The sequence below is a fragment of the Podarcis bocagei genome (assembly GCF_964188305.1).
Source record: "Podarcis bocagei genome assembly, chromosome: 14".
NCBI lineage: Eukaryota > Metazoa > Chordata > Lepidosauria > Squamata > Lacertidae > Podarcis > Podarcis bocagei.
Window position 1 is genome coordinate 14087920 of NC_138139.1, and position 27286 is coordinate 14115205.

The 27286-nt window shown below is 43.3% G+C and overlaps 1 protein-coding gene across 4 annotated transcripts in view; it reads right to left on the reverse strand.

Annotated features, from left to right (window-relative positions):
* SHC4 (SHC adaptor protein 4) overlaps positions 1–27286 on the reverse strand; it is a 63855-nt gene that overhangs the window by 22674 nt on the left and 13895 nt on the right. For all 4 annotated transcript variants that reach the window (XM_081170017.1, XM_081170018.1, XM_081170020.1 and 1 more), the window contains one exon: positions 14986–15056. In XM_081170017.1, coding sequence (XP_081026143.1) covers positions 14986–15056 — 71 coding nt within the window. The remainder of the gene's footprint in view (positions 1–14985; positions 15057–27286) is intronic.

Genomic DNA, 27286 nt, shown 5'->3' on the forward strand with positions numbered 1-27286 from the left:
AAGAGCTGTTTGACACTGGAACAGACTCCCACAGGAGGTGCTGAACTTTCTATCCTGGGATGTTTTTAAGCAGAGGTTGGATGGCCACCTGTCATGTTTGATCTCGTTGAGATTCCTGCGTTGCAGGGGGTTGAGACCCTTCCGACTCTACAATTCTATGATTCTATGAAAATACTTCCAGTTTGGGGTGGATTTCACGTTTTTTACCTTTTACAAAGCCATGGTTGTTTAGTAGCAAGCATGGCAGAACTGGATGCAGGATCTCCAGCCTCAAATCTTTGTTTAATCAAGCAGCTCGATAGATAGCCTAGAGAACAAACCACAATCTATCTGAATAACCAACCTTGCAGGGTTGCTGTGAAGATTTTGAAAGTGTGATTGATTTCAAGCTGCCTTAAACATTTGTTGGCAAGGAAGGGTAGAAATGGGAGAGGGGGACACCCAAAACTTCTAATAAGATTTCCTTTCCAACCCAATTTAAGTGAATGTCTCTTTTAAAGATTCTGTGTCCAGATGGGGGAAGGGAGGGAAGCAGATGGCTAATAAAGCACTTGCACGCTTAATGACCTACATCAAAGACAGACAAATTACACACCATATAGTCAAATGACAAGCTGCATTCCCCTTCCTGATGCCGCCATGGTTCAACAACGAAACCACTGATATAAGATCAGTCAGAATCTCTGTTTTGGCATGCTATGTACCATTTAATTATCCTCATTACAGTTACGCAAGGAGAAAAGGAGTTAGCCTTGCCAAAGGCCACTGATTCCATGAATCCAAAGGGTGAGTGTTTGAGTGGAATAGCTTTTCTTGCAATCCAGCTTGGGATATCTTTGTAGATCTCTGAGTAGATCAGGGGTGCCCAAACTATTTCAAAGAGGGCTGGATTTGATGAAGTGAACATGAGTGTTGACCTTTTTTTAGGATTGGAGTTGTTGAGTTTGGATTGGAGCTTTTTTGGCTTTTGGGGGGGATTATTCCAAAATTGTTGAGCTTTTTTAAGGATTGAAGTTACAAAGCTTTTTGGGGGAATTTTGCCACAGGAAATAAACTGCCACAGGGGCCAGATTAAACCTACCAGAGGGCCGAATTAGGCCCCCGAAGTGGACTTTGGACATGTCTGCAGTAGATCAAAAAGTGTTTTTGCCTAACAACTGAAAGACTTCCCCACTGCTACCCTAAATGAGACTGCTAAAACAAAGACACATTTAGCGACCAGGAATGTTTTGGGGTTTTTTTTATCCTGGGCTGGCTGAGCAGTTACCAATATGCAACCTGTAGGAGGAATCTGCCAAACTCAGAGTCAGAAGTGGACATGCACCTGATTTAATCCAGGCGTGATCATGATTCAGATCAGATTATGGATCCACTTTGTAATCCAGTTGTGTGGATTTCTTTATGAGACAGCCCTCCCTCTGTTAATCTAAAATATTATGTTTAAATGTTTTTAAAATAGGTTATTCGGCCACCTGTAGTAGCTAGCACATGGGACTCCTTGACACTGCACACCTGGGATGCAAATACAGCAACTCCCCCTGGGAACAATGGGACTTGATGGCTTTCCATTTCCCTTACAAGGGATTGTAGCTGGCGGGGGGGGCATACATACACATACGACCCATACACAATCCCCACCTCGAGAGCAAGGAAATGTCAATAAGTCGTTGGTAGCGGAACTTGACTTATTTTCATTAAAGGAATGAGGCAGCAAGGAGACCTGTCTGCTAGCTGCCCAAGGCTGAGGTTGGTGGATTATCTGTACTTCAATGGATTTGTCCATTCCTAAATTGACACACAGCTCCGAGGCAGTGGAAGTGATAAACTGGTGGCATGTGAGTGTTAACAAGATAGTGGTACTCCTTGATCCATCACTTTTCCTGGATACTTAGCTGGCAGCAGTTGCTAAAGGTAAAGGGAACCCTGACCATTAGGTCCAGTCGTGGCTGACTCTGGGGTTGCGGCGCTCATCTCGCTTTATTGGCCGAGGGAGCCGGCGTACAGCTTCCGGGTCATGTGGCCACCATGACTAAGCCGCTTCTGGCGAACCAGAGCAGCGCACGGAAATGCCGTTTACCTTCCCACCTGAGCAGTACCTATTTATCTACTTGCACTTTGACGTGCTTTCGAACTGCTAGGTTGGCAAGAGCAGGGACCGAGCAACGGGAGCTCACCCCGTCGCGGGGATTCGAACTGCTGACCTTCTGATCAGCAAGTCCTAGGCTCTGTGGTTTAACCCACAGCGCCACCCGTGTCCCTGCAGCAGTTGCTAGGATGACTTTTTTATAAGTTTCTGTAGACATGCTAGCTGAAGATGTACCTGGAGAAGGCAGGTGTGGTTTGTCATCCATGCTTCTGTGACACCCTGCCCCCTAGACTGGTCTGCCTTTGAATACAGTCCAGAAGTGCCAACTTATCCAAATACAGCAGCAAGACTTTTATCTAGCTCTCACAGGTTAGCGCATAACTCCGATGTTATGTTCATTAGTTACTTTAGCTTCCTGTATGCTTCTGGGCTGTTTAAAGTGCTGACTCTAGCTAAGGGGTCAGCAAACGTTTTCAGCAGGGGGCCAGTCCACTGTCCCTCAGACCATGTGGGGGGCCGGACTATATATTTTTTTTGGGGGGGGAATGAACGAATTCCTATGCCCCACAAATAACCCAGAGATGCATTTTAAACAAAAGGACGCATTCTACTCATGTAAAAACACGCTGATTCCCGAACCGTCCACGGGTCGGATTTAGCAGGCGACTGGGTCGGATCCAGCCCCTAGTTTGCCTACCCATGCTGTAGCCTTTAAAGCCCTCAGCAGCTAGAAACAGGTAACTTAGAGGACTACTTGTTCCTATGTAGGTTTGTCCAGGAATTAAGATAAATGTCAAAGGCCCTGCTCTTTGTGACATCTCAGGAGCTTTGGCACAGAATTGTAGAGTTGGAAGGGACCTCATGGGTCATCTAGTCCAACCCCTTGCTTGTGAGCACAAGAAACAGAGGACTCAGGTTTACAACTGCAAATAAAATGTTTTCAGTGTGTTTTAAATGCAATATACAATGTGACACTAGATGGCGATGTTGAGCCTTATGGAAAATTCAATGTATTTTTTAAAACGCTTTTTAAAAAAAGCATGAAAGCTTTTTTCTTATATTCATCCAGCTTTTTCTTAATTTCCTTCTTTAATTTGTTAAAATTCTGTTGTTCTAAATTTCTTGTTATATTTATTCCCAAGTACTTTATTATATTTCTTAATTTTATGTCTATTCTTATTTACTTCAAAAAAAAAATCGTTTTTCATCTTCATCGTAGTTAAATATCATCATCTCTGATTTGGACCAATTAATTTGCAACCCTGTTATTTCTCATTTTTTTTTCAAATGTGCCTCTAACACCTGCATATTTTCCCATGGATTTTCAATTGTTAGCAAGGTGTCATCTGCAAATAAGCTCATTTTCTCTTTTCATTTATTGCTTATTCCTTTTATATTTCCCTCTTCTCTAATTACATTGGCCAGAGTTTCAATGACCAATACAAATAAAATTGGGGAAATTTGTGTAGGTTCCACCAGAGCGTTCTTGGTGATGCTATCACGACATTGTATTGTCCTCCAAAATGATATTCACCAGGCTCCCTCACTGTCTTTTACCAGAAACTGAATACACTTTTATTTCAGTGGACTTGTAGCAGATTTATTATATAACAACTTTTAAATTTGCTGCTGCTGCTATGTTTGTGTTTTCCTTTGCTTTAAGAGCTGACTGCATTTTGATATTGCTCTTAGAAACTGTTTTATTTGCATTTTTTATTGATTGTACAGTATGATTTTATGGTTATGTTCTGTATGCCATTCTCAGTCCTTGCATCAGGACAGCAGGATATAAGTAAATTATTGATTATTATTTTAAATTCATTTCAACTCCCTTCTCGCGAACAATTAATCAGAGAAAAAGTTCTTGCCAAGCTCCTAGCTACTAAATTGGCCTTTATAAGGATGCGGGAACTCTTCTTCCAAGCATATACAAGGGCCTAACAGTGAATAAAACAGACTGGCCTCTTATGTAAGGAAAGCACACTGAGAAGATGAATGAAATGGGGGGGGGGAATGAGGGGCAAACTGAAATTTGGCAATAAATGAATGCTCAGCTGCTTTGCCCAAAGACCCTCTGGGTAGAATGAATAAGTCCAAAGCAAATACAGCAACAAGGGTTCTCATTCTTGAATGTGAAAAAAATAGCAGGACTTCAGGAACAGCTACCCACTCCAGTAATTTTCCCCCCAGTGGGAGGTCAAAGTTTGTTACCAAGTGGTCCCCATTATTTATACTGTCCAGTGGAAAATGCTTTGCTGAATAGCCCAAAACCTTTACCCCCATGAAGGAATTTTGGCCATCTCAAGAGACCTAATGTAAAGACTGAACCACGAACTAGGCAGTCTTGAGTTCAAATTTCTCCTCTCGGTAAGAAGCCTCTCTCGTTCTCTCTCCTTTCTGTGATACTGAAGTAATATTGGCCTATTTTATGGGGCTGTTATGCCATTTCTAGCTCTTATGGCTTCAGGAACTACAGGCTTAGAAATGTAAGCTATGCACAGTGATATTTCAGAAAGCAGAGGGCTGGCTACATAAGGTTTGCAGGGGACCGAGGCAGTTATAACTAGCAGAAGCCAAGTGATGCAAAAATAAAGATAAAATATGCAAACATGCTTAATTTATATAGATTGCAGGGTACTGCTTTTCCTGGCATGGAAGCTGGGCTGCTTTGGCACCCGTGATCTTAAAAGAAAACCAAAAAATCAGCACAGACACAACCTCTGCTTCATCTTTAACCTCCTGGGAGCAGTTCATTCGATCATAATGCCATGTATACCAATCATCAAATAGTGAATCGTAGTACTGCACCAACAGTACCAAAGTATTTGCTTTTTAACATAAAGGCCCACATAAAAGTATCTACTAAAGATGCTATGTTAACATTTATGTTTCTTTTTGGATGCCTGGCTGCCAAGGTGTTGTTGTATAAAGAATAAATAATAAAAAAGGCAACAGAAATACAATCAAGCCATCCTGCCAACAGCACCTGGGTTCCTTGGCTACTGCCAGGGCCCCTGTGGCCCCCTTTGAAAACGTTTCTGGGTTCGCAATGCCATGAAGTGGTACTACGTTAGGGTAGTCGTCGTTAGGGTCCAGTCGTGGCCAACTCTGGGGTTGCGGCGCTCATCTCGCTTTATTGGCCAAGGGAGCCGGTGTACAGCTTCCGGGTCACATGGTCAGCATGACTAAGCTGCTACTGGTGAACCAGAGCAGCACACGTAAACCCCATTTACCTTCCCGCTGGAGTGGTACCTATTTATCTACTTGCACTTTGACATGCTTTCAAACTGCTAGGTTGGCAGGAGCAGGGAGTGAGCAACAGGAGCTCACCCCGTGGCGGGGATTCGAACCGCCGACCTTCTGATCGGCAAGTCCTAGGTTCTGTGTTTCAACCCACAGCGCCATACATTAGGGTAGGGTTGCCATATTTCAAAAAATTGAAAATCCAAAGATGTTGCAAAATCGCAAAGAAATTGGATGTTTTTGAGCTATTTCTGAGGAAAATTGGCAAAAACGACACTGCCCAACATCGGCTGCCTATGTCCAAATTTGCCCAGACATTTTGTCAATTTCCAGCCGCACACTGCTTGGGGTGGCTGCAGTATTCTATATATGTCTGGAAAATTCCAGATGTATGGCAACCCTACATGAGGGCAGTGTGGAAAATGAAAATAGTAGCTCCTGGCCCCAGTCATCCAGCACTGCCACAAAGTAAGCTATAAAAGGGCCACTGATATAGATGGTTCCCACCAGAGGGCACTTTGCACAGGGGCCACCTCAAGCCCTGAAGCTGTCCCCACAAGCAACGTGATCAAAATGGCAAAGATATGACTATAAACATGAATAAGCAGCAGCAATCAAGGGATAAAAACAGTAGCTTTGTCTTCATAGAAAGGCTGATAGGAGAGGTTAGTTTTCACCATCTATTTTAATACTGTTGCAACTCACCCTGGGACTTTTTAGTGAGAAATCTAACAAATAACTAAACCCACCTCTTAGGGAATGCAGTTCCAACGCATAAGTTCCACCACCACCACCAAGAAGGCTCTGTCCACATCCTACTGGCCTAATCTCAGAAAATGGCAGAATGTGGAGCAGAGCTTTGTGCAAAGATCTCAGGTGATGTGAAACTCCTGATTGTCTAGAGAAATGGAATTCCTTTGCTGACACATATGGACTTAGGGCTTGTCGTCTGTTGCCCTTCAGCTGTAAAGAGTGCTGGTTTTCGCAGGGAAAGCTCCAGGACCAAAAAATAAAGAAGAGTGCTGAGACACAGCTTTTGAAGCATTCCAGACCTGTGCCTGGAAAGAGTGGGGCAAAAACTACATGTTCATGAAAAGCACCTTTAAAAAAGAAAAGAAGAGAAACTGCCACTAAATTCCTCTCTGTACTTCTCTATTAAGATATAGCAATGTATCCCATTGATCAGCTAAGGAAGCACAGCTTTTTTTTTATTACCACTGCTCTATTTTGTGTCAACTGGTATCACTTTCAGGCAAGAACAATAATATTGTAATATTGCAATTACCAAGGGCAACTCTAACTGTTTTGTATTGTTTTCTTTTTGTAATTGCAATACTGTAGACAGACAGACAGACAGACAGACAAACAGACACATGCATACATACAGTACATAGAAGCTGATGTGTTGGTTACTTTGGGAAACCTTGAATGTGTGTACACACACACACACACACACACACACACACACACACACCCTGTTGTCTCTAGGTCAGGTGGGGGGCGGATCCTCTCTGAGTCATTTATGGATTAGCCTTGAAGCCTTGACACAGTTCTGTTCTGCCCTCCCCCAGCTGTTTAAATTGTCTATATGGCGTTGGACTGAGCCTGACAATTACACACAGAGGTGGAAATCGTAAAACCAATTTGATTTTATCCAGCATATGAGGAATGTGTTACTTTTATTGCCCTGAAACTGCATGAAAACAGCCATTTCATGCTAAAAGCATCTGAAGTTCTTTTGGGTGTCAAGGAACTTGCCAGCCCTGGAGCCTGCGGTCTTCTAGACCGTCTAGAAAAAGAATTTTGTTGAGGAGGAGAGGCAATCTTGCAACGAACACTGGCCCACTTTGTTTATTGTTTCTCCAAATGAGGCTGGGAGCAAGGAGGTGGGCTGATGTAAGTGAACAAGAATGCTGTTGAAGATTCGATTTTAAGCATCTGAGGCCCTTCCTTCACCCACAGAACAGAAAGGGATTGTATGTATTGACAAAGTAGAAAGGCTAATCATCAAGATAAAATCAGCCTTATCCAGTTAACCCCACAATTTCAGATGCCTTCTAACCCTAGCAGTTTTGCCTAGCTGCTTTCAAGGTAGCTATCCAATGTAGCTATCCAACTTTGTTATCCCGTAAAGGTCCCAAAACTACTATCAGCAAGACAGAACATGAGAGAAACCAAACCAAACGATTTAGTAAAATCATGAACTGTGTACTAAGAAAAGGATGACAGCCAGATCAAGTGCACGCTAACTTTTAAATCTTATTTTGGTTTCCAAATTCTATTACAAAAACAACACAGTACGAAACATAGAACCAAGAGTTGTTGCTTACAAGTGTTATGCTCCCAAAGATTTGTCCCAAATAGGAATAGATTGGATACAATGGTACCTTGGGTTAAGTACTTAATTCGTTCCGGAGGTCCGTTCTTAACCTGAAACTGTTCTTAACCTGAAGCACCACTTTAGCTAATGGGGCCTCCTGCTGAGGTACTATTTCTGGGTTAGCGGAGTCTGTAACCTGAAGCGTATGTAACCCAAGGTACCACTGTATTCTCATGTCCCTGAGCCGGAAAGGATTATAGTACTGCCCTATGTCCAAGCATTTCTACTGCTGTAATCCAAACACACTGACTCAGGAGTAAACCCCATTGAAATCAATGGTGCTCACTTCCGGGAATACATTTATAGAATTGCACTGCAATGAACACATACTGAATTGTATCCAGTTCTGTGACACTTGTAAAAAATACTGGTGTATATTATACTAGGCCTAGGGCAGGCATAGGCAAACTCAGCCCTCCAGATGTTTTGGGACTACAACTCCTATCATCCCTAGCTAACAGGACCAGTGGTCAGGGATGATGGGAATTGTAGTCTCAAAACATCTGGAGGGCCAAGTCTGCCTATGCCTGGCCTAGGGTATCCACAGCAGGTATTAAAATGTAGAAGTGCCACAGGTTGCAATGATAGTCTGTGCATTAAGTCCTATGCAGCTGTTCAAGCTATATGCATGAAATATACATGTAACAGAAAGAAAGAGAATTGGCACTGTAGTGGCAGGCCCTCTACTCAAGCAAAAGATGATCAGGTTAACATCTACGTAGAGTTTATGCACACACAGACTCTCTTGACTCCACCATTGTGTGTAGACAGCCCTTCTTACATGCAGTTGTATACAAGTGAGACTTGCAATAGTATATTAAAGTGCTTCTGCTCAGGATTCCAGGCAGCCAGCCTTGCCCTGTTCCAGGATACTCCATACCCCCCAATTGCAAGCGTCTAGGTGTAACACGGGGGACGCGGGTGGCGCTGTGGGTTAAACCACAGAGCCTAGGATCAGAAGGTCAGTGGTTTGAATCCCCACAAGGGGGTGAGCTCCCGTTGCTCGGTCCCTGCTTCTGCCAACCTAGCAGTTCGAAAGCACATCAAAGTGCAAGTAGATAAATAGGTACCACTCCGGCAGGAAGGTAAACGGCATTTCCGTGCGCTGCTCTGGTTCGCCAGAAGCGGCTTAGTCATGCTGGCCACATGACCCGAAAGCTGTACGCCGGCTCCCTCAGCCAATAAAGCGAGATGAGCGCCACAACCCCAGAGTCGGTTACGACTGGACCTAATGGTCAGGGGTCCCTTTACCTTTACGTGTAAATATGTTAATAAACCATAGTTCTTAAAGACACTAGCCACTGCTGTGCCTTATCTTCCCAACAGAAGCACAACCCTGGGTAAGCACCTGGAATCCCTGGAACCTCGCACCGCTCATAGAGATTGGGGTGGTGTGTAAGAATATATACTATGGCACACAGAAGTTTTAAAATTATTTAGGAGTGTTCCAATGTGTAAGTGGCAACTGAATGTTTACCTTCACTTCTTTTTGCTTTCCAGAATGAGATAGAGCTTGCTTCTACCACCGTATGGTAGAAAGCAAATGTGAAATGTTTATTTAAGTGTTGGGTATACAATCCTTTTTTGTTGTTGTTGCAAACTTAACGATATGCATAAGTTAATTGCAACAGCAAAAAGCTTCCGACTCCCAAGTATGAGCAATCCATTAAGGCTGAATGGGAGCTTTAATGACTTAAGCTTGTAACAATTCATTTTCAAAGGCATTGCTTCAGCTTTAATGCAGAAGACTCTTTTAATAACTAGGCATAGTCTTCCACCCATATCTGCATCTTCTTTATTGATGCTGGAAATACAAAAGAAATCTAGCCCACCCTACCCACTGGATTCTTCTTTCCATTGTTTGTCTCTTGCTAGGGACGCCATCCTTCACTATGTCTCCTTGGGCACCAGCTCCTATCTGACAAAGGAGATTCCTTGGTTGGAAGCAAGATATACCACTGGCATGACTAGGAACCCCCGTGTATATTGGATATGTATCCATAAGTGCAGTGGAATGTGCAAACAGGTGTTGCCCCACCTCGTCCTCCTTAATCCAGCATCCCAGACACCAAAATACAGTGGTACCTCAGGTTACATACGCTTCAGGTTACAGACTCCGCTAACCCAGAAATAGTACCCCAGGTTAAGAACTTTGCTTCAGGATGAGAACAGAAATCGTATTCCGGCGGAGCAGCGGCAGCGGGAGGCCCCATTAGCTAAAGTGATGCTCCAGGTTAAGAACAGTTTCAGGTTAAGAACAGACCTCCAGAACAAATTAAGTTCTTAACCCGAGGTACCACTGTATATGTAATATCTCCTAGCAGGTGGTAAGGGATAACCCTGGACACAGGCCTTCTAACAGATGCAACTCTTGCAAAAACGTAGCTTAAACCACAGAGCCTAGGATTTGCCAATCAGAAGGTCAGCGGTTCCGAATCCCCGCGACAGGGTGAGCTCCCATTGCTCGGTCCCTGCTCCTGCCAACCTAGCAGTTCGAAACCACGTCAAAGTGCAAGTAGATAAATAGGTACCGCTCCGGTGGGAAGGTAAACGGTGTTTCCGTGTGCTGCTCTGGTTCGCCAGAAGCGCCTTAGTCATGCTGGCCACATGACCTGGAAGCTGTACGCCGGCTCTCTCAGCCAATAAAGCGAGATGAGCGCCACAACCCCAGAGTCGGCCACGACTGGACCTAATGGTCAGGGGTCCCTTTACCTTTTACCTTTACCTACAGAATCAAACCATTGGTTCCTCTAGCTTAAGTATTGTTTTCACCAGGTATTGGGAACCTCTGGGCCTCCAGATATTGCTGAACTACAACTCTGATCAACCCTACCAAGCATCACCCAACTTGACCTACACAGACTTCGCTGCAGCCCTCCAGGATTTCAAAGAGAGAATCTTTCCCAGCCAGACCTAGACCTTTTGTGTATGGAGCCTGGGACTATCCTGTATACAAAGAAGATGCTCTGCTACTCAGTGATGGCCCTTCCCTTTCCTGCCAGGCTGCTGGCCCCTGCACCTAAGTTTGGACACAAGCAAACTGTGTGCTTAAGGCAGCTGAGCCTGCAGGGTTTAGTGCCCTACGAAGCACGGGGGGCCTTCCACTGCTGTGCTATGGCCTCGGTGTGAAATAGCATCCTTTGTCACCGTTGCATGATTTAAGTTAGGTATGGGTGAATGTCAATTTCAGTTTCTTATCTTTCTAATCTTAAGTTCCCTATCAGTTTGCAGTTCTTTTTAAAGAAGTCTTGCCTCTTTCTTTTTTCTTCCTGATCCTGCTACCTCATTATTTTGTGTGTATGTTTTCACCCAGACACAATGTTTTCGGTTTCAGCATGAGGGGGGAAGAAATTCACAGAAAGGTCCAAAGGTCTGCTCCTGGGTGTATTGAAGATGAACTTTCTAAAGCAACTGTTTTCAGAGCTTTTGTGGTGTTTTTTTATATTCTTCACAGTGATCAGATATATAGGTTAATGACATGTGGTCTGAAAAATGGGAGAGAGAGAAACCTGCTTGCCCTCTGCCATCCTCTGAATGATGTCCCTGCTCTGACAATTTCCTACAATTGTGTTGTGTGGCACAAAAGTCAAAATATTAAGCTGTTGCCTCAGAATCCTTCGCACCACTATCAATTTCACCAAGGTTAGGAGGGGGGGGCAAAAAAACCCCTAGAATCTTGAAAGACACACTCCTATCTGACCAGAGCCTAGGAAAGCATGCCTGTTCTCAGAGGAAAGGCATATAAGATTCCCTTCCAACATGTGGAAGTGAAACACAGGAGCAATTAATTCCAGTGTTAGATTTAACATAGGAATACCACATCTGTGCTTCCTTGTAAGCACTGTACAGCAGAAAATCTGTTTGCAGAGGAAGTTATAGACGTCTCAAGATGACATACAGAACAGTGTAGTTCATGCTTAAATAGCCTTCAGGGAACCATGGGTTGTCTTTATTGTTTCCTGCTGAATGGAGACATTTTATGATATTCATTCGTTGGTGGGCAATATATTAGTGAAATACAGTAATATCTAGCTACAGGCTCTTCACGGCTTTCTAAGCTGACGCCTAAGACTTGCTAGCCTATAAAACGAAATGGATTCAACACCAACCAATGAACATCATTTCCCTTACAATATCACTTTGATAAATAGTAGTGATATAAACAGGGCCCATGACACAATAATATGTTCTGCGTGGCAACTTGAGAGACAAAAGGGCAGCCAAACTATTTTCTAGACTGATTTTCCCCCCCAGACCATGCATGCAAAAACAGAAGAAAACAGGACAGTGATTCAAATGGCTTGGTGCCCATTGTAAATGTCAGCCTCTGAAGCCAGTTCTAGTTGCATGCAACCGGGCATCTACGACGACTAGAAGTCTTGGAAGAAGATGTACATCCTCATCTACATCAAAAGGGGCATTCAGTATCTGTTCAGTGGGGTTCATATGAACATCACAATGTGGACACTCAGCTTCATCAACTACATGTCTAGATGCCTGAACAGATCCCTCTTGGTTAAGGACAAGGAGAAATTCCATTCACTTCCCATTTAAGTGAACAGACTTCATCCACACATTCCAAACAATACGGGGACCAAAACACATCCGCCCTTCGAAATCTGCACTCCTTTGAATTTAGCAATGCAGTTCTCCAGTCATGTGAGGTGTACAAAGATGCGTGTAACTTGGGTAACATGTGAATTAAAATACATATACTGCTGCAAATAACATACAAAAGTGTACTATATTAGTGCACTATATGCTTTGTATAAATGTGCATATTAGGCAAAATTGCATACAAACGTAAGTCTATAAGGAGAAATTTGCACTAAAATGCTGGTGAATTTTCATGCAGAATTCTAAAAGAAAAGAAAAGAAAGCAAAATAATGTGGAAATGAGAACTGAATTTAAGATTGGAAAAATGAAAAACTGAGAAACTGCAAGGGACAGATTCTCTCAATTCCTATTCTTGGGATAGTTGCCTAATGTTGACAACAAGTCATTTTCTTCTGATCCACTTGCTTTCCTCCCACCCTGCCCCATCAGTTGTTTGCATTTTTTGTGGAAAAGAACTTTTTTGTGCATCACATATGCACTAGAGCACAAACATTTGGTGCAGTTTCTGTTCCATCCAATTTCTGGGCATGCCTGAATTCTTTTACACATTCTGTCTGCCACATAACGCCATGTGGTATAACCGGTTACCATGCTATATACTGGAAATGCATAAAACCTAGATCAAGATGACAAATAGAGGTGCTGCTTTATTTCCTGATACTTGCTAACTATTAGCAGCCTGAAATTAGCTCCAGAAACAAGCCTCTTCAGCTAAATAAAATGTGGAATGTTATTAACATTAATCTAATACATGGCAATGCAGTTTTAAGTATGGGGAAGCATTAGATGAGTTGGTTGAAGGAGACAATATTTGTGAGTTTTTACTACCCATATAGTGGGATAGATTAGAATCTCTGATCTAGAGTTGAAAACTCTCATTCTTTCTGATCAGTTCTGAATGTTCTTCTATGATATGCAATAGAATGTATGTTCCCAAATTGTGCCTCACTAGAAAAAGAGGTCTTTGCGTTATTATAAGGATAGGTTTGTGTGTTCAGAAATCATCATTCACAACCTCTGGGGAGCTGATAAGGCCAATGTCACAAGGATTACAGCACAGTTTGGAATCCATCGGATGTACATATGGCATAAAGTTAATGTTGAATTGTCTGAGAGAAAATTTTTTTTGGTACAATCTTCCATGGCATGGCATGAAGCAGAGCCATATGTAGCCTGGACAGAATATGGCTAAGCATATCAGAATTTGTACAACAGAAGTTTTTAAATGAGATTTTTAAGGTTACCTAAGCTTTGGATCGGCATAAAGGTAAAGGTAAAGGGACCCCTGACCATTAGGTCCAGTCGTGGCCGACTCTGGGGTTGCGGCGCTCATCTCGCTTTATTGGCCAAGGAAGCCGGCATACAGCTTCCGGGTCGTGTGGCCAGCATGACTAAGCCGCTTCTGGTGAACCAAAGCAGTGCACGAAAACGCCATTTACCTTCCCGCCTGAGCGGTACCTATTTATCTACTTCCACTTTGACGTGCTTTCGAACTGCTAGGTTGGCAGAAGCAGCGACCGAGCAACAGGAGCTCACCCTGTCGCGGGGATTCAAACCGCCAACCTTCTGATCAGCAAGTCCTAGGCTCTGTGGTTTAACCCACAGCGCCACCCGCGTCCCTTGGATCGGCATACCAGCCAGCTATTAATTGTGGTTACCACTGATTCTCTCCCTCCCTTTAAGGCCAAGCTAGTTGTGATGTTAAGTGCATGGAAGCAATTAAGGGTGCAGTTTATTTTATTTTAAAATGTAAATAGCTGATTAAACTCTTCTCCTTCGCAGACCGCATGAAAGTTGCCCACCCCCAGCCAAGTTGTTATTAGTCCCAAGAGGGAGACTCACAATGGTGCCACAGAGGGCTTGAGGGAAAAGCAGGGTGTTTTATATATACTTATGAGACACCTCATAAAATATCTTCTCTAGGTGTAATGCAAATAAAAATAAAATAAAAGCATGCTCTGATAAAACCACAATAATCTTGAGATGACCAACATAAAGACCTAAATACAAAACAGGCACAATAAAATAGTGCATACAGTGCAGAACAAAAACAGCTATCAGATATGTTCATATATTACAACTATCAACTGTACCACAGGGACTTAAAATTAGATCTTGAAAACAGAAAAATCTTAACCTGGGTGCCAGGCCGGCCTCCCTAGAGAGAGATTTCGGAGTCAGGAGCCACCAACAAAAAGGCCCCCTTTCTCTTTCATTTAGACTGTAGTAATGATTTTTTAAAAGCCAGTTCTCCCACTTTTCCAAAAAGGATTATTGCTTTTCTTACCCTCTTGAAAATTACAGTAGAAATAAGAATGTGCAAGTTCCCACGTGATAATATTTGCGTGTGGCTGCATTTTTTATTTATTGATGTCTACACTTTGTGAGCTGCCAGGACAGCCCAGGAAGCCAGCAAGGGAATAGGAGGCTAGAGAAAATCGGGTGGTGTGTGATGTGCTTCTCAGATGCCAGATCTGCTACCTGAGGTGACTGCTTCACCTCGCTTCATGAGAGGGCCAGCCCTATGAGCTGCTATTGTAGCCTCAAATAGAACAAAAAGGACTGTGTTAAAAAGTCATTGAAAAGCAATCACTTCTACCTGCAAAATAAAGCATTCACTATTTAGTAAGCTGCTATTTTCAAACTTCAACCACTTACCTGGTAACTTGTGTCCGAGTGCCAAAATCCAGAGATCTCATTGACTGCAACACTTCAATACAGCCCATATACTAGAGTAAATATTGAGAGAGAGAGAAATCACAGCTGTTTAAAAATTATCTAGAAAAATAAAGAGAAAGAAGTTCCAATCAGAAAACGTTCAAAAGATATACTCCTTAATTTAAAATGATAGCACAGAAATACATAAACCCATTCCAAAATCTCCCCATTTCTTATTATTTATGGAATTTATACCCAGGCCTTCCACCTGAAGGAGCCTAGAGTAGCAAACACATTCCAAACAAGACAATAAAAAAGCATTCTAAAAGCAATTAAAACATTCTAAAACAGTTACAGTTAAAAACATAACCTTATCCAGTGATTTCAGGGTTTCCAAGAACAGTGTATTCCAGCCATCAAACGCCCGGGTAAATACAAATGTTTTCTCATTTTTCCTGACCGTCAGAAGTGCATGTATTAGGGGAAAGTGTGCATAAAAATGAATTTATTGGTGAAAATAACATACAAAAATGCATTATATTAAGGGAAATTGCTTGCAAAAATGTGTACATTAGTCAAAACTGCATACAAAAATGAGAAAGTGGGAGAACCAGAATTAGACCTCACCATTCCTAACGTTGACTAATGCATACATTTCTGGAAGCAATTTTCCCTAATCTAATGCATTTTTGTATGTTATTATTTTCTAATTTATTCATTCTTATGCACACTTTCCCCTAATATATGCATTTCTGAAAGAAAAGGGAAAAAAGTCAGTTGGGAGAATTGTAGTGCAAAATCTGTATTGGCGTGAATTCTGAAGGATGGCAATCACTTTCCATCACTTCAGAATAAAATTCTGAAGGATGGCAATCACTTTCCATATGGATGGAGTCGCCTTTAGATGCAAACAGAATCAATGTTCCCATCCCTAATATGGCATCATATATAATGTAAAAACAAAGAAGTTGCAATGCATTTCATGTAATATTGCAATTAGCTCCCAAGTCTAAGATGTAGATTTTAAAGGGGGGGAGGGTATTTATGAAGAGGCTTTTCGAATCACACATTTGAAAAATTCCCCTTGAGATCATATATCCATTGAACAACTTGTACGATCTATGCTATGAAAGGGAGGCAACGGTGTATTTATATGCATGCTCTGTTTTCTGTTAAGAGCAGAAGTCTTGCAAACTGGCAGGGCTGTGCTTCACCATGTTTGATAAAGCCAAAGATTCGGAGGAGTAGGTGAGTCACAGTTTGAGATCATATGACTCTGAGTAAGATCACGCTGCACACATCTGTGTGGGAAGCTACGCTGAGCAAAAAACTGCAAGGTTGGGGTGGGGAGGGTGAGAGAGAGAAATCAATACCAGGGGTTTTGCCATAAATTATCCTGAGCAGAGTTAATCTTATCAGCATTTCACAAAAGCCACTTTCACTTAAAAGCTTGAACAGGGATAATACATTAAATACAGGAACATCTCTTAGGATCTGGGCTTTAAAAAAAAAAACGTCAATGGGTGACTCCAGCTCCTGGGACTATTAATGGCTGTAGTTTTCAATAGGAAGGGAATTGAGAAAAATGGGTAGGGCTGGTTTTGGAAGGCATCAAGGTGGGGTGAACACCAATGGCCCTGAGGAAGTCTGAGGGTCCTGGGGAAAATCCCAGAGACACTATCTGACCTTTGCTTTTCTATCAGCCATCACCAGACTGTTGCAGCTCAGGGAAAGTTGGGAAGCAGGGCCACTCCATTTGCTCTGCTGAGATGCCAGCTCTTTTTATCTCCTCCTCGGCCGTTCTTATAGGACCTTTGTAAATTTGAGAACTGGTGCTTGAGTTTTCTTGTTTTCTCTTCCCTTCCAATCCCCTTTTCCTTGTGTGTCGTGTCTTTTTAGATTTTACGCCCGATTACTATAAGCCGCTTTAGGAGTGGCATTATTTATTCATCATAAGGTCCCAAGGTGACTGACAAAGTACAAAAATAAAATTCAGTGGTACCTCAGGTTACAAACTTAATTAATTCTGGAGGTCCGTTCTTAACATGAAACCGTTCTTAACCTGAGGCACGCTTTCACTAATGGGGCCTCCCGCTGCCGCCGCGCAATTTCCGTTCTCATCCTGGGGAGAAGTTATCAACCCGAGGTACTACTTCCGGGTTAATGGAGTTTGTAACCCGAAGTGTTTGTAACCTGAAGCGTTTGTAACTCGAGGTAGCACTGTACAGTGGTACCTCTGGATGCAAACGGGATCCGTTCTGGAGCCCCATTCGCATCCAGAAGTGAACGTAATCTGTGTCTGCACATCTGCGCGTGCGCGGGTCGCAATTTGCCGCTTCTGCACATGACATCATTTTGACCGTCTGCGCATGCGCAAGCCGCGAAACCCGGAAGTAACGCGCTCCGTTACTTCCAGGTCGCCGCAACGTGCAACCCAAAAATACTTATCCCGAAGCTACTTCAACCCGAGGTATGACTGTATTGAAATCAGTTAAAACAAATACAATCAGAAGAATAGGTGAGCCTTAAAATTCTCTCCGGTATCAAAGGCCAGGGCAAAGAGGTATGTGTTCAGCATAGGATGAAAGCTATAAAATACAGCTTTTGGGCTGAAAAGCAGGGTGAAAATGTTTTAAATAAATCAATAACAATGGGGAAAGAATGAATTTTATCTGATGTTTTCCCTTGCCTCAATTCTTCCACTTCAAAAGGAGGGAGGTGTGGACCCAGTGCTTTTTTTCTTTAAAAAAAATGTTTAGGGGTACTCTCATTTGGACTCAAGAAAACCACCATTTTATAGTTCAAATTGGGAAAAATAAATACAGTAAATGGACAAAAGTACAGAGATTCACAAAATGTTTAGGGGTATATGTACCCCTGTATCCCTCCAGAAAAAAAAGCACTGGACCAGAACATAACATTAGTTAACAGATATTTTGGGGGCACGCACTGAAGTTGATGAAAAACAGAGAAATTCTGGTTTTAAGTTAGAAAAGGGGGGGTTAGCCATTATTGTTTTCTCTAAACTAGGGGTGACACGTTAGCTTAGTCTGGTGACAGGCATCAAATTCTAAGTTAGTAATTTGCATGGATAGTTCAGTTGGTAGAGCATGAGGCTCTCAGGGTTGTAGGTTCGAGCCCAATATCGGACAAAAATATTCCTGTATTGCAGGGGGTTGGACTAGATGACCCCTGTGGTCCCTTTCCAACTCTACAATTCCATGATTCCATGGTTCTATGTGTCATCATCATAATCACCCACTTAATCTGATATGGCCACTTGCCATTATACAAATTTAGTTGTATGTCAAGGAAACAAACCTTGCACGGTCATTACATTTTACAGTTGTTACAGAACCAATTAAAAATATCAAATCACGACACCATAGAAGAAAACCAGGATCACTATGCAATCCATAGAATTTCTATTAATCTTAGCACACGCTGCTAAGTACCTGAACAAGAGATTCTGCTGTTTTAAACTTATCAGGATCTTTCAGTAGGAGCAGCAACTTATATTGAGAAGTTCATCATATACCACAAAACATATGTTAACGGCATCCCATTTGTGCTATGGTGGAGTAACTCAGCAAACCTTTTTATTTGTGAAGCTGCTTTATAATGTATAAAATCACTGGTCTGACTAGCCCAGTAATGTTGACTTTGACTCTTTCACCAGCTGCTTTTAGCTACAGATAACTTGGATTCATAGCTGTCAACGCTTCCCTCTTTTTTTAAGGGAAATTCCCTTATTCCGAATAGGATTCCTCGCAAGAAAAGGGAAAAGTTGACAGCTATGCTTGGATTCAGCCTGTGATTTTCTGCATGCAGAACATGTACTCTGCCACTGAGTTATGACTCATCCTAGGGCTGTATCTCTGAGGTCCGTAGTGCTGAGATTCTGCTGTATTCACCGCAGATCGCAGGGCTGGCTTCGGGATCTTGAGAGTTTCTGAGCAAGAAACTATTAGCGGGGCATATTAAAAAGCAAAGAGAAGACATGGCATGCAAACAGAGTGCACAGAGGGCCACCCCCACCCCCCGGACAAATGACTAGTGCAAGCAAGCCAAGCCATATGCCAACATCTTTCTCCAAAATATGAGTGGGTCCACGCCACACATTTAAAGCACATTCAGTGCACATTTAGAGCACACGGCTTCCCCTGAAGAATCCTGGGAACTGTAGTTTGTTAAGGGTGCTAGGAATTGTAGCTCTGTGAGGGTGAAACTATATCTCCCAGGTTTCTTTGGGAGAGGTCATATGCTTTAAAACATGCATTGAATATGCCTTACATCTAAAGTGTGATTTTGCTCTAAGAGCTGAAAAAAGAGATAGAAGCACAAAATGGTGTAGGCATTTCAGCAGGTACATCCATGGGGGGAAAGTCACCCACATCTGCCACCACAACACTCACTCACAGAGAGAACCTCTTTCTACCTCCTCTGTTCAGAACAGATGGGGAAAGTGGGTGTCCAGTTCTGACATCCAGTGAAATGTGAGCATATTCAATGTAGGAGAGGTTTAAAAATGCTCTGTTTGCCATCATATTGTATTTAAGTTTGGAAAACTGCAGATAAGAAAGGGTGTACAGTGGTACCTCGGTTTATGAACTTAATCTGTTCCAGAAGTCTGTTCTTAAACCAAATCTGTTCTTAAACCAAGGCACGTTTTCCCTAATGAGGCCTCCTGCCGCTGGTGCCCTTCCACCATTTGGCTTCCATTCGTAGACCAAGGTAAAGTTCACTAAATGGAACACTACTTCCAGTTTTGCAGAGTTCTTATCCCAAATAGTTTGGGCTGTTCTTAAACCGAGGTACCACTGTACGTCTTTAGGTTTGAGAATGAATTGAGGGTTTGCATCACTCTTTTTTTCTTTAGGTTTAAAAAGGCTGATATGTGTGAACAGGCTGCTGCAATAGATGGGCCTTTGGCCTGATCCAGCATGCTTTTCTAAAGTGCTGGTAAGATGAGCCAGTGCAAACAGAAACTGAGCGGGAACAGCAAACAGTATTCTTGTGCACAGTGATTTTTTGAGAAAATATCTACGTTTTGGAGACATCATTGGAGACCAACAGCCAGCACATTGCTGACCCCTGCCAAATACCTTTGTTTCTGTCTAGATCAACGGCCCTCAACCTGTGGATCACCCGTAGCTAGCAAGGCCCAGAGCTCAGGGATGATGGGAGTTGTAGTCCAACAACATCTGGGGACCCAAAGGTTGAGAAAGGCTGGTCTAGCTCCAGCTGACCTCCTCAGTAGATCCCTGGTAGCTTCAAAGCCCTGGCGTCTACTGTATCATGCTACTTCCTGGAGCCAGGCATGATGTGAAATTCAATGTCCTCCTACGATGCTTAACTGATCTATTTCCTCAGTGAACAGGCCACTTTGCCATTCAATAAGGGACTCAGTAATGAATGCCAAAGAGCAAGCGCATCTGGCAGGCTTCTTTGCCAGGTCAGTCACCCACGGGATGCCAAACTACAACTCATCAGGAGTAATTACAAAGGAAGCAGATGGAACAGCTGCAGCCCACTCTCTCTTTGCCCATCTATTTGTTAAGGCTTGGAGCTGCAAGGGTCTTCAGGCAGACACCTGTGTTCTCAAGTATACTGACACACACACACACATTTGGATATTATAATTAAATGTTTGCACCCGGTGCAGTGGATCTAAAAGAGAGGGAGAAGCTAAAAATATATTCCCCCAGCTCCTGAATCATAGATGAGTTTGAGAAACACTGAGTCACTTGGAGTTCATTTCCTCCTCATGGGAGTCTTGGGTGGATAGAAAGGCAAAAATATAGCAACCACACTGAAGCTATGCAGGATTATGTCTGGTCCAGACAGCGCCCTGAGGGGACCCTTATGCATTCTGTCTTGAGCCAAGGTAAGACACCAATGAAAGCGAGGGGGGCAATGTCTTGGAAGCAATGGCACATTTGCATTACTGATGTCCACACACAAATTGTTCAGATTAAATGGAAGAAGCATGAACCTGGGTGCATGAGGATGGACCTTGCTCTGTGTGTGTGTGTGTGTGTGTGTGTGTGTGTGTGTGTGGTGGAGGAGGGGGGGCAGTTTATTTTCTTCCACCCCTTAAAAGTGATGGTATGTGACAAAGCAAGGATGGGGAGATGGTGGCACAGCAGCTCCCATCATCCCTGGCTGTTGGCTATTTTGGCTGGGACTGAAGAGCACATCTGGAGGGTTGCATCTTCCCCATCCCTGCAATAGGGCATTTGTCTCCAAGAAGAGCATACCCTCCAACATTTTGCAGTCTAGACACAATTGTTAACCCTGTTCCTTTCATTCTCAGTCCCATGTTCAACCCTTGGAACCATCTGCTCAAAGGCTCAGAGGACAGGTGATGGGAGATACCTTTGCCTTTGTTTCTGGAGAGCTGTTGTCCGTCAGAGTAGACATAACACAAACTGACCTTGAATAAGACAACTTCTTATGTACCACCCAACTCTGCACTGCCCCATACGATACATTGTGGAAGGTTCTTCTTCTGCTGAACACCACGTAAGACTTACTCTGCCCTCCCCAGTTTAAAAAGCCAGGAGAGCCTTTGTTTCTTAGGTTAAACATATTGTTTGGGGGTGGGGAACATGATTTTGTCCTGCAATCTGCTGCCAACAGTTCAAAATGAGCCACTCCAGTGAAATGTGACATGCTAAGGTACACTAAACACACATTTAAAGCACATAATGTGTGCCCCCCCTCCAAGAATCCTGGAAACTTTAATTTGTTAAAAGTGCTGGGAATCATAACTCTGTGTAGGGTAAACAGCAGTTCCTAGGATTCTTTGGGGGGGAAGTAAGTTCTTTAAACATGCGCAGGCTTAAACGTTCATTCATGTATGCATGTTAAGAGACACAAGACCACAAGCCGCCCCGCAATGAGATTTAATTTCTAGAGCTCCAGGGGAGATCACCAGACCCTTAGGAATGAAAACACCATGGTTCACACAAGACATGACGATAGAAGCGGACTCACAGCCTCCCAGATGAGCAAATCAGTAGCCTTCTGGCTGCCCTGGCAAATGTTCCAAGATACTGGCAAATCACACCAGCAGAATTTTAAGAAGGTAAAAGGCCAAAGCAAATCACTATCAGGAAAGCAATTTACCAGGGATAGAAACCAGGACACTGAAAGATAGGCCAGTGGGTTGGAGGGGCAGGACTCACACCGGTAGCACTACATGTGATTTTTAATTTGCATTTTTCAAGAAAACTGGAATTTATACCGGTCTTCTACTAATTATGCCATCAGGCCTTTCTTCCAAATCCTAGGAATTATTATGTGTTACATCATTTCATAGCAGCTTAAGGTTCAAGCAGTGATGGGTGAAACCTGCCTTTGAAAGCTGAACCATGAGAGATCCCAGGAACTGCACTACTAAGCATGGGTAGGCAAGCTAAGGTCTGGGGTCCGGATCCGGCCCAATTGTCTTCTCAATCCGGCCAGTGGACGGTCTGGGAATCAGTGTGTTTTTACATGAGTAGAATGTGTCCTTTTATTTAAAATGCATCTCTGGGTTATTTGTGGGGCATAGGAATTTGTTCTTTTTTCCCAAACTATAGTCCGGCCCCCCACAAGGTCTGAGGGACAGTGGACCGGCCCCCTGCTGAAAAAGTTTGCTGACCCCTGACTGATTGAGACTCCTCACCTCTGTTCCTGTGGAACTGACTGAGCTTAATGAAAATACACAATTGGACAAGTATCACCAGGACTGTCAGTGTCAGATTGGAGGGGAAGAGCTGTAAGTTCTTCTGGACTGTCGTTATTTTGAATCACATTCCAGCAAATTCAGGTTGTGGAATTATACAGTGGTACCTCGGGTTAAGAACTTGATTCGTTCTGGAGCTCCGTTCTTAACCTGAAACTGTTCTTAACCTGAGGTACTACTTTAACTAATGGGGCCTCCCGTTGCCGCCATGCCGCCGCCACACAATTTCTGTTCTCATCCTGAAGCAAAGTTCTTAACCCAAGGTACTATTTCTGGGTTAGCAGAGTCTGTAACCTGAAGCATCTGTAATCCGAGGTACCACTGTAGTTGATTGGCAAACCTTGGCCATCATTCTCCCCACCCCCATATCAGACTTTTTGTGATAAGGAAAGTGGCAGGAAAATGCATTGGACAGCGTGTTATAACACTTGCTTTGACCCAATGACATCTAATGTCCCCACAAACCATCAGAATGGATGCTTATTAAATAGCCAACATCAGCTAATCTCCCTTGCAAACAAAACAGGATGCTCAAGAGATAGGTCACCCGAAAAGCACCCCAAGTCTCCCTGGCATTTTGGGTGCGATTCCCCTCCCCATATTGAATCTAATGGCAGAGCAGAGACAAAAATATATTCGGCATAAGCCTACATACTCTAATCTTGGAAAGTGCCTTGTTTTGCACATACACTCATCCATCTGCAAAACAATATTAAAAAGTCTTTAGAGACTCTTCTCACCTCTACAGGGACGCAGGTGCCAAAATTCCTTCTTCTGCTCAATTGTTAAGATTACAAGAGCCCTGACCTCCAGGCTGTGTATGTAGCCTTCCCAACTTTGCAGTTCTGATCTTAGGCAGAACCTAAACCCAGAGAAATCGACACCTCCCTCTTCAATGCTGCCTTGAACCCCTTTTAGGTGTTTATGCCTAGCTAGAAAGTGTGCTTGCACTCTGATCATGCTTCTTGTTGGCCTGGATGGAGGACGGATGGATGGAGGACGGAGAGGATACACAAGTGTGTGTAGAAACAAACCTACTCTACCCAAAGGTGAAATTCAAACTCACTGTTCCCTTCACTTTCCCTCTGGCCCTGCCCATCACGAGCATATGGACCCCAGAAGGTTGTCCATATGGGGATGTGGCCCTCGGGCTGATAGCTCAGTTGGTTAAAGCATGGAGTTGATAACACCAAGGTCGCAGGTTCGATCCCCATATGGGACAGCGGCATATTCCTGCATTGCAGGGGGCTGGACTAGATAATCCTCAGGGTCCCTTCTGTCTTTATGATTCTATGCATTTACCCAGGCTAAGTTGTTTAAGGAAGTTTTTAATGTTGGATGTTTTATCGTGTTTTTAATATTCTGTTGTGAGCCGCCCAAAGCGGCTGGGGAAACCCAGCCAGATGGGCAGGTTATAAATAATAAAATTATTATTATTATTCCTTCCAGTAGCACCTTAGAGACCAACTAAGTTTGTTATTGGTATGAGCTTTCGTGTGCATGCACACTTCTTCAGATACACACTTCAGATGCACATGAAAGCTCATACCAGTAACAAACGTAGTTGGTCTCTAAGGTGCTACTGGAAAGAATTTTTTTATTTTGTTTCGACTACAGCAGACCAACCCAGCTACCTACCTGTAACTATTATTATTATTATTATTGTGGAGGATAAGATGGGTGGCAGCTCTTTCCCACCCCTCATACCATCTGAGGCTGACACCTCACTCTGCCTAAATGCAGGGCTGCCGCTGTTGCCTGCGGAACTTTTAAATTCAAATGCCCATAATTTAATCTGGGGAAGGGCCATAGTTCCGCAGTAGAGTTCCTTCTTTGTGCACAGGAGATCCCAGGTTCAATCCTAGACCTGGGAGAGATCCCCTAACTAAAACACTGGAGAACTGCTGCCAGTCAGTGTAGGCCGTACTGAGCTAGATGGCCCAACAGCCTGACTTGAGTAGAAGGCAGCTTCTTATTGTTAATCAGCTGCAATTTGATGCATTTTCCAAAAAACCCAGCTTGACTATTCTGCCAGAATCCATATTGGGAAAGAGTTGAAAGCGAGTGTAGGCAGGAGGTGGGCAAGCAAGGCAGAGGTGGGGAGTGGAAAATGTGGTTCTCAAGAAACCACTGGTGCAGCAAAGGCTTTGCTCTGCCAGGAACTGAGAGAGAAGAAAACAGGGTATGCAAATACGAGCAGCTGGCCTACCAGGTGCAATTACCGTATTTGATGGGGAATTCCACCACCAAATGGTCCTATTTAGTATAAGGCAGCTTTCTGTGTTCCTATCTATGATAATTCCTTCTCAGTCTCCATTGCATCCTCTGCATATTATCCAGCGAGCGCTTTTTGAGATGGCCTGGTGTCTTGTTACGTGCTCTCTGAAGCCCGCGGTGAGGTGTTTGTGAGGCATTGTGAGAGACTCGGGCTCCGCTATTGCTGCAGTTGAATCTGGCAAGGTTTTCTGGGAGACCGGCTTGCCCACTTTTGTTGCATGAGTTTTGGCTGAGGAAGTGGACAAGGAGGTGCGTGGTCAGGTCCAAGCAGACATTTGTCTATGCAAAGCATGTGCTCCATCCCTCCCACATACAGCAGTTCCTCAGCACTATGCAGAGTTGTTTTAAAGATTACTGCAATGATATATGGGAAGAATGTGTTTGAAGTTCTTTTATGTATAGTTTTATTACCCCAAAATACAAAAGAGCATTGGGGAGGGGGGAGAAATACCAAAAAAGAAGGAAAATCCTAGAATGACATCTAATAATTATGAAAGTAACAATAAATATATTACTTTTTTCTCACATAATTCATGCCTCTCCCAGGGAAACATTGATTTCTATCTGTGAAATCCCTAACTATTCCTTGACGCATTTGATCACCAAGCACCTGCCACTTTGCATTTCCTGATACTCCTGCTTTTTTCACCTTCATTAGTTTAATTATCCCCAGATGCTACCACAACTTTCTAATCAGTTCTATTTAAGTTGGTTTTCTGCAGCATTAAATTCTAAGCATTATTATGCTCCCAGGGCAGAGTGCTGCCTCAAAATTAACCTCTGATATAAGAGCCTGAGAACGAACATATTAAGGCATCACTTTCTATCCCATCAACAAACTCTCGATCTTCTTCTTGGGGTGCACTCACTTTAAAGGAAAAATATATTTAGTTTTGTATGTTTCCTCTCTCTTCCTCCATAACACACACACGAACACATAAATGCAGAAAATCTGCCTCAAAAGCAGAATAGGCTACCGGAATTCACTATGATGCTATTGCCTTATGTTATAGCCAAACTATAAACCAGGAAATATTCTCTCCAAACCTCTTGGTATCACCTTTCCCATTTACTTCTGCAACCACAATGGAAGTTGGGCACCTTGATCAAGCTAGGAGAGGAAATATTCATTCAGAAATGGAGCTTCAGCAGGTTGCCCACCTGAATTGGTCCTCACATGCACACAATGTTGATGCACCCAATATGCTTTTGTGTAGCCTGTCCACACTTGTCAAACAGACAGATAACACTGTCAGCTCTGATCAGCAGCGAACACCTGTTTAGGGTCAGGGAATTCATGCCTAGCACCCCCTTCCCGCTGTAACAGGTGCTCAGTGCTATCAAAGCTGACAGTTTGGGCCAGCTGTTTGGCAAGGGAGCTCTCCCCCCATCATGGAAGGCATGCAGCGGATGGCAATCCATGAAGATCTCTGGATTGGGGCCAGCATGTTGCATGGAATCCATTTTCAACTCTGATTTGTTTTTCTTTAAATCAGATGGGCAGGCTTTGCTCAGGATCTAACTATCCCCCATCAAGGGAAGAACCTATTGCTTGGTCAGGATTAGCTAATCTGGGCACTGTGTATCCTTCAAAGAAAAATCCCAGTGATGTGCATTTTGACTCGCTAGGAGGACTGCTTGGCTCTGCAAACACCTTTCTGAAATATGTGCAGTTTCCTTCTGTCTGATGACAGGCAGTTCTGGAAGGTGCCATCTCCAGGTTTTGGAGGGTGTTTACTCATAGTGAGTCCTTTACTGCAGATGTGGCAAGCATTCTTCGGCCTGAGGACCACATTCCTTACTGGGCAACCTTTCAGGGGCCACATTTCAGTGGTGAATGGGGCCATTGCTAAAGTACACAAAGCAGAAAATGCAAACCTCTGTAGGCTAGTCAGCAGAATTCGGCCCAGTGGCATATCTTGTTGTCTTAACCTGATTTGTATTCTGAAGCCAAAACAGCACCAGCTGCCTTTATTGCACTACAATCTTTCCCCCTAAAAGCTGTTTCGAGTCTATTCCTGCTTCACAAAATAACGAAGAAATTGAATCTTCAACGCTGCAGTCCTGTACCCATTTACCTGCAAGTAAGCCCCACTGAATTCAGAGACACTCACTTCTGAGTAGACGTGTATAGGACTGCACTGTGAAATATTGACAGGACCAAAAAGGTCTGAGCTCAGCAGAGGGATCTAAAGCGAGACCTCAAAAATCCAAATCCAGACCTACTAAAAACTGAATCTTGCTCTGCTACAAATAAAATAAAGCAGAATGAAAGGAGGGCTAAGAACTAAA